Source organism: Ovis canadensis, chromosome 19 (genome assembly GCF_042477335.2).
Source record: "Ovis canadensis isolate MfBH-ARS-UI-01 breed Bighorn chromosome 19, ARS-UI_OviCan_v2, whole genome shotgun sequence".
NCBI lineage: Eukaryota > Metazoa > Chordata > Mammalia > Artiodactyla > Bovidae > Ovis > Ovis canadensis.
This window is the reverse complement of record NC_091263.1, coordinates 52,040,184-52,054,808: the sequence shown is the minus strand read 5'-3', so window position 1 is coordinate 52,054,808 and position 14,625 is coordinate 52,040,184. Positions and strand designations below refer to the sequence as shown.

The 14,625-nt window shown below is 48.6% G+C and overlaps 1 protein-coding gene across 5 annotated transcripts in view; it reads right to left on the bottom strand.

The window, feature by feature from the left end:
- The window catches only part of PRICKLE2 (prickle planar cell polarity protein 2), a 352,734-nt gene that overhangs the window by 37,417 nt on the left and 300,692 nt on the right, over positions 1 to 14,625 (bottom strand). For all 5 annotated transcript variants that reach the window (XM_069562275.1, XM_069562276.1, XM_069562273.1 and 2 more), the window contains one exon: positions 8,811 to 9,683. In XM_069562275.1, coding sequence (XP_069418376.1) covers positions 8,811 to 9,683 — 873 coding nt within the window. The remainder of the gene's footprint in view (positions 1 to 8,810; positions 9,684 to 14,625) is intronic.

The window sequence follows — 14,625 nt, the reverse complement described above, 5'->3', positions numbered from 1 at the left end:
TGAATCAACTATAGCTCAATAAAAAGATAATAAAGGTGTGGATGTGCCACGCCAATACAACACTAATCAAAGATGGCAGGTTTCTACCTCTGTTGTGTGTCTGAGTATCCAAGCCAATGATGCGTGGACTTTCTGCCAATGCTGGGCTGGGTCAAAAAATCACAGAGTAGGCAAACTGATTCAACTTTGATGTTTTCACATCCACGCAATTTTGCCTCCCGGGATCATTACCCCAGGGCACCGAAAAGCTCTGCCAGTTTCCTCTCCTAGGTCACATCACGTGCACGCTCTTCAGTCACTGCTGTTTACACCGTGGAGGCTGCCGCCTTCATCTCTTCTCCCGGCTGCACATCCTGGATGGCCTCCTAATGGGTCTCTCTGTAGCAGCACTTACCCTCTTAAAGTCAATTCCCCACATAGCAGCTGAAGCCATCTTTCCAGAATGCAAACCTGATCATGTCACTTCCTTCCCTGTTGGCCTGTAACTTCAAGTGCTTTCCACTGTCCTTAGTGGAAAGGCCCAAACCCTTAAACTATCTGAAATGGTTCTGCACTATTCCCTCTGTGCCTTCCAGCCTTATTATCCTCTGTGCATCACCCAGCCATAGGGCCTTCTTTCGGGTCTTTATATTAGCCATACATCCTACCACAGGATCTTTGCACGTGCTGCTCTTGCTACCTGGAATGTGCCTTCCCCTTTACCCCCTTAAACATTTTTTTTCTGTCCTCTCTGATCTTCCTAACTTAGCTAGAGCCCTCTCTGTATACCCTCCTAGCCTCACATTTACCACTGATGTAATTTTAAATAGTACAATTAGATGGTTCAGTTCAGTTCAGTCACTCAGTCGTGTTTGACTCTTTGTGACCCCATGAATGGCAGCACGCCAGGCCTCCCTGTCCATCACCAACTCCCGGAGTTCACTCACACTCATGTCCATCAAGTCGGTGATGCCATCCAGCCATCTCATCCTCTGTCGTCCCCTTCTCCTCCTGCCCCTAACCCCACCCAGCATCAGAGTCTTTTCCAATGAGTCAACTCTTCGCATGAGGTGTCCAAAGTACTAGAGTTTCAGCTTTAGCATCATTCCTTCCAAAGAACACCCAGGACTAATCTTCAGAATGGCCTGGTTGGATCTCCTTGCAGTCCAAGGGACTCTCAAGAGTCTTCTTTTGAAAAGGAAGGTCTTTTGAACACCACAGTTCAAAAGCATCAATTCTTCGGCACTCAGCTTTCTTCACAGTCCAACTTTCACATCCATACGTGACCACAGGAAAAACCATAGCCTTGACTAGATGGACCTTTGTTGGCAAAGTAATGTCTCTGCTTTTGAATATGCTATCTAGGTTGGTCATAACTTTCCTTCCAAGAAGTATTTTAATTTCATGGCTGCAATCACCATTTGCAGTGATTTGGGAGCCCCCCAAAATAAAGTCTGACACTGTTTCCACTGCTTCCCCATCTATTTCCCATGAAGTGATGGGACCAGATGCCATGATCTTCGTTTTCTGAATATTGAGCTTTAAGCCAATTTTTTCACTCTCCTCTTTCACCTTCATCAAGACGCTTTTTAGTTCCTCTTCACTTCCTGCCATAAGGGTGGTGTCATCTGCATATCTGAGGTTATTGGTATTTCTCCCAGCTATCTTGATTCCAGCTTGTGCTTCTTCCAGCCCAGCATTTCTCATGGTGTACTCTGCATAGAAGTTAAATAAGCAGGGTGACAATATATAGCCTTGATGTACTCCTTTTCCTATTTGGAACCAGTCTGTTGTTCCATGTCCAGTTCTAACTGTTGCTTCCTGACCTGCGAATAGGTTTCTCAAGAGGCAGGTCAGGCGGTCTGGTATTCCCATCTCTTTCAGAATTTTCCACAGATTATTGTGATCCACACAGTCAAAGGCTTTGGCATAGTCAATACAGCAGAAATAGATGTTTTTCTGGAACTCTCTTGCTTTTTCAATGATCCAGCGGATGTTGGCCATTTGATCTCTGTTTCCTCTGCCTTTTCTAAAACCAGCTTGACCATCTGGAAGATTGGAGGCTAGAGGCTGGAGAATGTTGGAAAGACCAACTAAGCACATTTGAAGAATATATAGTCTCTGACCCTAAGGAAAAGGCAGGTAATTTATCCTCAAGATTTTCTATAGATCCTTGGGCAAAGCAGCAAATGCCCCTCTGTCTCTGAGAACTTTTTGGAAAGCAGCCCTGACCCACGTCTGACAGAGCTGAGAAAAATTGCCCAGACCAGCACTGTCTGATACAGTAGCCACAACCCATATTGTGACTTTGTCACAAGCCACATGTGACTATTGAAATTTGAGTAATCAAGATGAAATGAAATGAAAATTTCAGGCCATCAGCTATACAAGCCACCTTTCACGTGCTCACCAGCCTTGAGCTGAATTTTAAATTTCATTTCATTTTAATCAGTTTCATTTTCAATCACCACGTGTAGCTAAACCAGAGGCTACCCTATGGACGGCACAGATGAAGGGAGTGAGCTGTTAGGATGGGCAGAATTTCAGCCCCATTACTAATCTCTTTGGGCTTCCCTGGTGACTCACCTAGTGAAGAATCCACCTGCAATGTGGAAGACCTGTTCTCTCCCTTGGTTGGGAAGATGCCCTGGAGAAGGGAACGGTTACCCCCTCTGATATTCTGGTCGGAGAACTCCGTGGACTGTATAGTCCATGGGATCACAAAGGAGTCTGACATGACTGAGTGACTTTCACTATCATTCATATCTTTGGGAATTCTGTTCTGAGCCCTGGTTTTTCAAATTCTAACAATTCTTGGTTTGGAGTACCATTTCTGGAGTTACACTTCCTAGGTTCAAATCCAGCCTTCCTATAGGAGCTGTGTGGCCTTAAAGCAGTCACTTAAATTCCTTAAGGTTCAATGGCCTCATCAATGGCATTTGATGAGTAATAGGACTTCCTTTGTAGGGTTTCTGTAGAAGGAAATGATCATACACTTAAACACACTAATATAGTCTTTGACACACATGACTGTCTCCAATGGTTACCTGAGTGTTTATTTTTTATTTTTTTCTCTCATCCTAAACATACTTGCGCATGGTTTTGGCCTCTTGGGATGTTTTGGCTTCTGGTATCTCCCAGCATCCAGCTACTGTGTAGGTTTGCATTTTTAGGTTTGAAACTGTTTCTGTGGGCTCCTCTTTCCCCTAATCAACCTGAGAAGAACATGGAAAACGAAATCCATTTTGAGCCTCTGTGTTTCCATGGATCTGTCAGACACAGCAGTGCTGGAAGGGAGATTATAGCTAATATTTGCAGCACCGTTCGTAGCATCCTTCACCATGGGACCTCACTCTAAATGCCTTTCACATACACCAAGGACGTGGTGTTAACTAGACTTGGAAAGTCTGTGTTTTTGCTGCTGACCCTTACTGTTGCATGTGAATTTTGCTGGAAAATTCAGTTTTTTGAGAAGACAGCTTTGTGAACTGTATGTATCTTTAAACCCTAGAATCCCAGGCTATGAGTGAAGGTTGTTTAGTCGCTGAGTTGTATCTGACCCTTTCATGAGCTGTTCCTCTGTCCACGGGATTTTCCAGGCAAGAAAACTGGGGTGGGTAGCTATTCCCTTTTCCAGAGGATCTTCCTGATCCAAGGATCAAGCCTGCATCTCCTGTGTCAAGAGGATTCTTTACCACTCAGCCACCAAGGAATCCCTGGGAGTGAAAGTACAAATCACAAAAGGCTCAGTCAAAAATACCTTGATCCTTCAGTGAAAACTAGGTTTCAAGATAATGGATTTTTTTTTCTCTTCCATGGCCAGTAACTTGTTATTAACTATGTCTGCAGTGTTTAATCTGGCATGAAGCATGAGCTTTTTTAAGCTTTTTTCCCTTACAGCAAGTCTGAAAAGCCAGGGAGCCCCAGTGGCTTGCCCGCCTCAAATCTCAGCTGGACACCTGCAGTTTTGGTTTAGAAGTAGGAGTGGGCTGTCCCCTATCATTGGCAAATGTCCATTCCTTCTGCTCACTCAGAGTGAATCAGGTGGGCTTGGTCACCATTTGCACCCCCCACTAAATGGAGTCTTGCAGAAGCTCTTTTAAAAAAAAATTAGCTGCACTGTGCAGCACGTGGGAGATAGTTCCCCGACCAGGAATCGGACCCGCAAACCCTGCAGTAAAAGCGTGGATTCTTAACCACTGGACCACCAGGGAAGTCCACTGCAGAAGCTCGTGGACCCTGCCATTGTCTAACCGTGCCTCTAAAGCAGCTTGCAGCCTGGGTGATTTCAGTATTATAAATAAGAGTAACAAAATCAACAACAGCTACCATTACCGGATATTTATCATGTACTAGGAACGGTTCTAAGTACTTTACAGAAAGTAACTCACAGCACCTCTGTGAGGTAGTGAGACCCAGAGAGGGTAAGTAGCCCGAGGCCACACGGCTTGGAAGTAGAGGGCTGGGATTCCTAGCTCCACAGCCTGCGCCCTGAACCCTGTGCCACGGCAGGGATGCTTGATGGTGATGATATAAGTGAAGAGAATCATGAGAGATTGCTGACTGGGACGTGGCCTGGTAACAACTTCACATATAACATCTCTTCCAGTCTTCATAACAGCCCTGTGAGAGAAGTCTGATTATTATACCCATTTTACACTAAAGTGTAAGGCGTACACGAGTACACTAAAGTGCACAGACATTGTGACCTCCCCATGGCCCCCACTAACGGCCAGGACCTGAGCCCTAGGTGTGGCAGTCTTCAAAGCCCTTACTCTGAACCTCGATCTGCGTCTTCACAGGAAGGGTGGTGTTCACAGTCCAGAGATTTGCACAGTGACTCTCTGAAGAGACAAGGATTCCTTTTCCTGTGCAGCCAGTTTGCTGATGGGTCTGTTAGGCTCAGGCGGGGCTAGAGGGAAGCCTGAGAGCCCAAGTGCCAATGGAGAACTGAACGGCAGAAGCAAGGGAGGTGGTCTGAGGTGACGTGCCCAGGTGAGAGGCAGGAAAGACAAAGGAGACGAGTACAAACCATCCCGGGGTGGGCACCCGGGCAGGAGGCACTCATGGGGAGGAGACCGCAGCCATAGCGCAAGGTGGAGTCTGGGTTCAAGTCACGCTGGAGCAGACATAGAAGAGAGCTGGAATTGGGAGTGGTGACTTCAGCCAGGTGCCACACAACAGCCAGACTGTCAGCTGGTCCCCAGGAAGGGGGACAGTGCTGAGACTGATGCTAGGGCTGTTCCTTAAGGATCAGCCAGATTCTATAAGGAGTGAAGGGTCAGGGAGAGCTGGGACCTGGAGAATCAAAATGCAAATGTGGATCGGAGTGAGGGAAGGGAAAGGCGGTTTCTCTGTTCATTCATTCATTCAGTCAGCAGCTGTGACTGGAGCGCCTGCCCTACGAGCTACAGCAGAAGGAAGGAGAGCATGGGCTGTAGGCCAGTCTGCCAGCTGGAAACCGGAGTTTGTGGTTTAATACCTATGTGACCTTGGGCAAACCTGGCTTATCTATTCTGTCTCACTGTCTCACATTGTCCTCATCTTTTGAGGGGGGTTGGGGGGACCCACAGTACATGGCTTGTGGGATTTCAGTCCCCAGACCTGGGATTGAATCCAGACCATGACAGTGAAGGTGCTGAATCCTAACCACTGGACCACCAGGGAACTCTTTTACTGTCTTCATCTTCAAACTGAAACGGTAACATTGCCTTGTAGAGTTGTTGTGGGAATTAAATAAGTAAATTTCCATAAAGAATTTAGCACAATGCCTGACACCCTCTGAGTTACTGTTAGAGATTACACTTAGTAGGTGCCATGCCTCTGCAAGGTGCTAAGGTTGCAGTGAGCTCATGTGGACATGGCCTTGCCCTCCTGCACCTCACAGTGTAGTACAATTTAATACATAGTAACCATCTAACCTCAGATATGCAGATGACACCACCCTTATGGCAGAAAGTGAAGAGGAACTAAAAAGCCTCTTGAAAGAGGAGAGTGAAAAAGTTGGCTTAAAGCTCAATATTCAGAAAACGAAGATCATGGCATCTGGTCCCATCACTTCATGGGAAATAGATGGGGAAACAGTGGAAACAGTGTCAGACTTTATTTTTGGGGGGGCTCCAAAATTACTGCAGATGGTGATTGTAGCCATGAAATTGAAAGACGCTTACTCTTTGGAAGGAAAGTTATGACCAACCTAGATAGCATATTCAAAAGCAGAGACATTACTTTGCCAACAAAGGTCTGTCTAGTCCAGGCTATGGTTTTTCCAGTGGTCATGTATGGATGTGAGAGTTGGACTGTTAAGAAAGCTGAGCACTGAAGAACTGATGATTTTGAACTGTGGTGTTGGAGAAGACTCTTGAGAGTCCCTTGGGCTGCAAGATCTAAGCAGTTCATTCTGAAGGAGATCAGTCCTGGGTGTTCTTTGGAAGGAATGATGCTGAAGCTGAAACTCTAGTACTTTGGCCACCTCATGCGAAGAGTTGACTCATTGGAAAAGACCCTGATGCTGGGAGGGATTGGGGGCAGGACGAGAAGGGGACAACAGAGGATGAGATGGCTGGATGGCATCACCGATTCGATGGACATGAGTTTGGGTGAACTCCAGGAGTTGGTGATGGACAGGGAGGCCTGGCGTGCTGTGATTCATGGGGTCACAAAGAGTCTGACACGACTGAGTGACTGAACTGAACTGAACTGAACCTCCAATCAGGATCTCCTGATTTCCTCCTAAGTTACATTGTGAGGACAATCAAGTCAGAACAGACAAACCCAAGAACAACTGCTCTAGACAGTGGTTATATGAGCACCAGCAGGGAGTTGTTCAAAATGCAGGTTCCTGGACCCCATCTCTACTGGGTCTGATATCCTGGGCCTGGAGGGGATGTTTTAATCAATTCATGTTTCAATCAAGCAGCCAATGATTCTGATACAGGTGGTCTAGCTTCGAGAAACTCCACTTCAGAGTCTGAATTACATACATATCTCCTGGCCTCTTAAATAATTATAGCATATAAATCTTTTGAGAACAGCACAAACTGGGCTGGAAGCCAGGCAGTCATCACTCTGTGCTAATTGCACCGTTGTATGACATTAGGCAACATGCTTAGTCATCAAGACCTCATTTTTTTCATCTGAAACATGGGGGTAAAGATATCTGCTTTTTGTCCTCCAAGACAAAGGAGCACACAGCTGTGAAAGCATCGGAGAGGATGATGAGTTTAATAACACAACATACATACATCCTACAACTCAGAGATGCGTTTTGCATCCAGCAGAGAGTTCCAATAGGCTTTACATAAAAAAAAATCCATAATTTTAACTTATTTGGGAACCTGGAAGATGTGACAGCATGGAGCTCAGATGAGGTTGGCAGCCTGAAGTGCAGAAGAGCGCTGCTCTGGTGTCACATGCAGAGGTTCCAATCTCTGCTTTGAAAAGCTGGATGACTTTGGGCAAGTGCTTCAACCTCTCTGTGCTTCAGTTTCTTCTACTCTGAACTGAGAATGTTAAGAGTTGTGATGATTTAACTGAGTGAATATTTATCAAGTGCTTGGAAGAATGTCTGGCCCATGGCGAGTGCTATATCACTCTTAGTTGAATAAATAAATAAACATTCCTGCAAGCGGCAACAACCAGCTGGAGCCCAGTGGCGGCTGTCCCTCCAGAGGGAGCTGACGTGCATAAGGCTGTCACATTTTCTACTGGGACAGACACATTGGACTCTGGGATCCCTACTGGAAAGGACAGACATATGTCTCCTTCCTGGTGACCCATCCACAAAAGGCAGAGACACTCAATGCTCCTATTTCTCCATCTATCTGGAGCGAAGGACCAGTTTTCATATTTCAGCCCAGTGTGGTCTGATATGTGACCCACCTGAACAGGACTGACACCCAGCATATGCCACAGACAACTCACCCACCGGTCTGTAATACCCTGTCCGGTCCACACCTGAACCAGTAGAGACAAGCCCACTGAACATGCGCTTGGATGTTGCAATAATGTCAAATTGCTCCCAGAGTGCGTAAACACTGTTAACATCAGCACTTATCTCAGGGTGCACTGTGGACAGATCCGCTCCTCAGATGACACGTTGCATAGTGTCATCTTGGGGAATGCTGACATTGTCTACACTTGTACACAAAACAGCTGGACAATTTAGTTGGCAAGAGCAGGCAATGGATTGTCTGTCCTGTGTCTCTCTCAACACTTGTCCGTCTCAGCCAGCCTGCTTGCTCCTTATCTATCCTCATTTCTTTCATCTTTATCCACACACTAAAACCAGCTCCCTAATGAGATACTGGAGCTCACAACCTCCCACCGTTTCTCTTTAATGTCGCTTTTGGCTGAGAGGTGCTCTCCTGCCCCTGTACCCACATCCACAACCTGATCCCCAAGTAGCCCTCCAGTTGCCCAGGACCAATGACTGACTGACATGGCTGAGCAAAGCATCAGTCCCTTTGTCCCAAGAAGGAATCCACCTCACCGTATGGTCCCACTCATCCTCCAGAAGCCCCTGTGGGCTCAGGCTGAAGCGCGACACCAGCCCAGACACTGTTTTCCACTTGGCTCCTGCCCCTGTCCTCCCCTGTTTCTCTCGCTCCTCTTCCTTGGCAGCATGTTGCAGCATGTTCATCACAGGCACCTTAACCCCTGTGTCAGGCTCCACTTAGGAGGAATCCAATCAAAGGAGCCATCGGCATGGGGTTCACCTTCCTCGACAACCTGGTGGAGGGGCATGTGGCGGGCACGACTCAAAAATCCTGAGTACCAGCAATCAGAGGACCCCGAGAACATTCTCAGGGTACCAGGAGACCAGAACGTACCTGTTGCATTAGACAGCGCCAGCGACTCCATGGAGCCCCGTGGGGTCTGCTCGGTGGGCGTCATGTCCTCAGTGTACTTCAGCGAGCTAATGGGGTGCCGGGTCCGACACTGCTGAGCAGACAAGCCCCCTTCTTCCTCCTCCTCTTCCTCATACTTGGGGACTGGGATGCCGCCCCGGGTTTCATTGAAGCTCTGGCTGGACATGTCGCTATAGCTCTCCTGGGACCGCAGCCTGCCCGGGTAGTAGTCCTCCCGGCACTCCTTGATGAAGCTCCCACCATGGCCCTTTATGGCCAGTGACGAGCTCCTCTTTGGGTTGCCGAAGTGCTTGGCCCACACGTCGGGCTGGGCTCCAGCGCCCTGCCCGCCGGGGCTGTAGGAAGTTCTGATGTTGCACTGGCTGAGGAGCTGCAAGGGGCTCTGCGGCTGGCTCTGCTCCAGCTTGTTCCCATAGTGGTATGGCTCGTCCCGGCTCCTCCAGATGGGGTCTCGGTTGAGGCTGGGCGTCTGGCTGGACAGGCTGAGCAGGTCCATCTGCAGTGACAGGGGGTCCACGTCGGCCGACAGCCGGTTGGAGCTCACCTGCAGCTGGCTGTGCTGGTTGAGCAGCGGCTCCTCCGTCTTGCCCTTGTTCTTGCCGATCTTGGCACTGCGCCGGGACTCCTTGGCCCGGGCATTCTGGAAGGCGGAATCAGAGGAGTCTGAGCCATTGGGGTCCTCGCCGGCGCTGCAGGCCCGCGAGCAGAAGATCTGGCCTTGTTTGGGGAGGAAGGGCCGCCCCAGGAGCGACTTCTTGCAGTGAGCGCAGCAGAAACAAGTCTCGGTGGCGTGCCAGTGCTGGCCGTCATAGGTCATTTGACCTTGGTCAATTCCTGGGAAAAGAAGGGACACGAATAGGGTGATGAGCTGCTCACAGCTCTGTGACACGACGTGAAACGTACAGCACCCTGGCTTGGCTCAGGGTTCTAGAGGCTGCAGAATAAAATGTCAATAGGTCGACTATCAGGCTCTCGTGTAAACAGTCATGTCTTATTATGACAGTTGCCGTATTTTACCAGTCAGGTCCTCCTTAACTCATGTGCCCTGAGGGCAGAGAAACCAGGTCAAAGTGGCCCGTCCATGAATCCTTCTGCCCAGGGCACATTCCTCCAGATAAATAGCAATAATGATACTCAGGTGTGAGAATCACTGCTTTAAATGCTTTGCATATATGTGAACTCACTTAACCTCTCAACTGCAGAAGGCAGATCTCTAATACTATGTCCACTTTTCAGATGAGAACAAGAGGCATAGGCAATTAAATAACTTGCTCAGCGCAGAAGAGCTAGCAATCACAGATGAGATCTGTACCCAGCATGTCTGGCTCCTAACCATGACCTTGATAATCGTCTCTTTCACTCTACTTCGTGGTCCTGTCCACCCTCACAGCTACCCTTGACCATTGTCCATCCTCACCTGCTGTATTTTCTTCACAGCACGAATACTGCTTGACAGTGAGTCACTACATACGTGCATCTATTAATTACTAAAAGTGAAGTTAGATGATGACGTTTCCGGGGTATCTCCATGAACACGGCTCATGCCCCAGGGCCTCTTCACATGCGAATTGGGCAAGCGAACTGAATCCCTTCACTACTCTATAACACTCTAAGGGGACATCAGTTTAGCAGCTCAGTGGAAAGGAAAAAAGTGGATTTCAGCTCACGGTAAGGAAAAACTTGGACCTGGTTTGTCAAAGACATCTCCTTACCATAAGTATGCATATCCCTTGTGTAACTTCCTCCCTGTGCCAAAGCTACGCCTGGTTTATATAATCTTGTCACACCTGCTTCTAGGAACTTCCCATACCCCTGGGTGTTCTGCCCTCTTACGGGTACAGGACTTAACCCCCTGGTGGGACACCATCTTCCTGCCACCCTTGGGCCATGAGCTTTGGGTGGGGCTAAAGCCATAGCTGGACTGGCCCTGTTCAGTAAAAATACCATATCTCCTCCCAGCCCAATAACTAGTTTAAGGGTGTGCACGTGACCTGCACCAGGTCAGTGAGAGAGGCACCTGCGTCTGTTACTGAGGTAACCACACAGGGAAACCTTTTGACTGCAGTTACTAAACAGGCAGAATGGGAGCCAGCAGCGGTGGGGGCCCCTTCCCCCACCCCCTAGGAGTGCAGACCCAGCAGTGACTGTGGGATAGGAGGGGACCTTGGCAAGACTCCTCATAGCTCGTGACAAATGTCTTCCCTGAAAGGCAGTATGGATGGGAACCGTCACCTGTGGTGGCCGACAGTCCTGAGTCTGAACTGTCCAGGAATAACCTTTAGAGACTTGTCTAGAGAGGGTGTGAATGAGAAACAGGGAAACGGAGAAGGGCAAGAGCAAAAGGCCAACAGTACAGCAGCCTCTCTGGGCCTTCTCTCTGTTCGCCTCACTATCTTTATGTCCCTGGTCCAGAGAGAGAGAAGAGTAAGGTATGATCTTCTCCTGGGAGCTCCTCCCCAAACTAAGGGGGTCTCTGCTTATTTAGGTATCAGGCTACAGGGACCAAAAGGGGGTATTTACAGGGACACGAGAAGCCACAAGGGCACCCCAAGGTGAGTGAGGGACTCAATCAACTCCCTGTCACAGCACCACTTCCCCAGGAGGAGTGAGAACTGGCAGGGATGGGGCTAGAGACAGCAGGCCCAGAGCTGGGGCTTCACACACACACAAGGGAATATTACTCAGCGATAAAAGGAGCAAAACTGGGTCATCTGTAGAGACGTGGATGGACCTAGAGGCTGACATTCAGAGTGAAGTAAGTCACAAGGAGAAAAACATATCATATTAAACATATATATGTAGAATCTGAAAAAAGTTGATATAGATGATCTTATTTGCAAAGCAGAAAGTGAGACACAGATGTAGAGAGCAAATGTATGGACACCAAGAAGAAAAGGGGGTGGGATAAACTGGGAGATTGGGATCGACATATATACACTATTGATGCTATGTATAAAACAGAAACTAAGAACCTACTGTGTAGCACAGGGAACCCTACTCAATGCTCTGTGGTGACCTCAATGGGAAGGAAATCCTCCCAAAGAGGATATATATATATACGGAGAGACGTCTATATAAATAGTACATCTATATATATATATATATAGAGAGAGAGAGAGAGAGAGAGATGTACGGCTGATTAACTTTCTGTTTAGTAGAAACTAACACCACATTGTAAAGCGACTATATACTCCAATAGAAAGTTAAAACAAAGCAAAACCCCTACAAAAACACTTCCCTCACCAGGCTATTGGAGGGAGCAGAAGCCCCTAGTACTTAAGAGTGAGGCCTCAGGACTCAGACAAATACAGGTTCAAACCACAGCTCCACACCACGCCAGCAGGTTATAAAGACCCTGAAACCCATCAGCTTAGCACAGCCACCGAAGGACTGTGTGACCCTAGGCAAGTGGCTTCACGTCTCTAGGCCTGCGTCTCCTCTACACTAAAACAGGGATGACAACAGTGCTTACTTCATGCGGCTGCTGTGAGAACCGAGTTAAGATGCAGTCAGTGCTTAGACTCTGCTAACTCCTGGTCTTCTTGTGTGTTCATTAGGTCTCAACACCTGTCTCTCTCTGCCCTGAGGGCTGCTACCTGGATGCTACCCAAGAAAGAGCTGAGGCTAGCTAGGTCCTCCCCCTCCCCGTCCTCCTCGTCCGGAGAACTGGAGCTGACACCCGGCTGCCCTGGGTCCTCTCTGTGAGCTCCGACTCAGCGCGGCCTCCCCTGCAGCTGCAGCCTCACCCGCTGCCTGTCAGAGGTGTGGGAAGTCCAGTCCCTACGGCCTGTGCTCCACCAGCTGCCTCTCCGTGCTCCTGCAAGGGAACACGCTCAGATGCAGCAGTGCGGGCCTGGTTCTGGGGGTGGGGGCCCCACACAAGGCTGGGTCGTGGTGGGGAGAGAGGAGGATGAGGCGTGTTCCAAAGCGGCCCAGCCGGCACAGGAACACGGTCCCTGATAAACATCAACGATGTCAGATGGTGCTCTGAACTGCTCCTGAACTCTAAACATCTGGAAAAGGGCTTGGCCATTCCACATCTAAGCGTTCCTTTTTTATTCCCTCTCTAAGCCCTTTAAGTACTTCTCTGAGGGTGTATATGTCTACCGCTGCTACAGCCTTGGTCTGTTTATAGGACTGTTTACTCTGCTGTGTGCAGGCAAAAGTACCGTTGCCCTGGCAACAGCTGCCTGATGCAGGGTTCGCGCTGCGCGGCTGTATAAATAGGGAATATTTGGATAATATGGTCAGAGCAGAGCATCCATACACTGTGGTATGCATGATACACAGAGCGCACCCTTTCTCTGCTGCAGGAAAAGTATGTTTTACAGAAAAGTGGATTTAAGGGAAAAAAATAAATCAGGGACAACATTTTAACTACAGCAGTGATAATACTGCAGGCCACAGTGGTCCCCCTTTCTGATAAAGCATGGATGTCTTTCTATGGATTTCAGAGGGAAGGAGAAGGGAATGGCAATCAAAGCTACAGAGGACAGAAACGGGAAAACGGGGAAAACAGAGGTGTGCACGCCGTGGTGACAGACGTATTTTCTCTCTTCCAGGCTGCTGGGCGAAAATTTTAAGTGGCAGTTTCTGGAGAGGCTTAAGTCTCACTGAAAAGGGACAGAAGAAACAGAAATACTAACAAGCGGGGGGAGGGCTGCTGTATGTAAGGTGTCTGTGTGTTCTGCCTCTCTCATCCAAGCAGGCATCTCCCTGTAGACCCAGAGCCACGGAGAGCGTGCTGGGTCAGCACCTCACACCACTTCTCCTGACCGAGTCCCACCCCCAGCCCCTTGTCCAGATCAAGACCCTCCTTTCCTTGTTGTTCAGTCGCTGAGTCATGTCTGACTCTGCAGTCTCGTAGACTGCAGCACACCAGGCTTGCCTGTCTTTCACCATCTCTCAGAGTTTGCTCAAACTCATGTCCATTGAGTCGACGATGCCATCCAACCATCTCATCCTCCAATGACCCCTTCTCTTCCTGCCCTTAGTCTGTCCCAGCATCAGGGTCTTTTCCTTTCCTAGCTCTCAGAATAAAGGGAAGTATGTCTGTTTAACAGCCTTGACTTGTGAGAAACAGAAGCTGGTGGGTACCCAGTTGAGGCATCAGGCTGTGAGAGGTGAAGATTTCAGGGGCTGGGGAAAGGGGGTTTTTCGGACAGCCCAGGTCCCAGATGGGAACGCTGCTGGACACAGGTTGGCATAGCACTGCTCATTCTTGGGCCTGGCAGGGACTTCAGCTCAGAAGGGCTCCATGGAGGCAGGTCTGAGCCCATGGGATGGACCCTCCAACAACAAAGGACCCCTGAGGATATAGTAGGTGTCTGAAAGCTGTGACTTTTATCAGTACCCAAGCCCTTCAAATTATGAACTAACTTCTCATCTGACTGCATCACTTCTGATGAACCAGGGAGACAAGGGCACCTCTTTTCGTTCCCAATAAAATCTTTTACGTGAGGTAAAACGGGCTCCCAGACTGATGATCTCCACACCTCCCCACGATAGGTAAGGAGTTGGCAGCCTCCAGGCAGATTTCTTGGAACTGCACAAGCCACAGGAAGATCAGGCTGCTGGTCTCAGAGACATTCATCCACTGCCAACTTCTCTTCTCTTTTTAAAGGGCAGCTCATTCTCAAGGTGCCAGAACAGGCGAGCTGAGTGAAGACGCTCCAGATGCTGCATGATCAGGAATAGTGTTGAAGGGCTGAACGAATCCGTTACTTGAAAAGGGAAAATGATTTTCACTATCTCAAATCTGCCACTTATTTGAGGC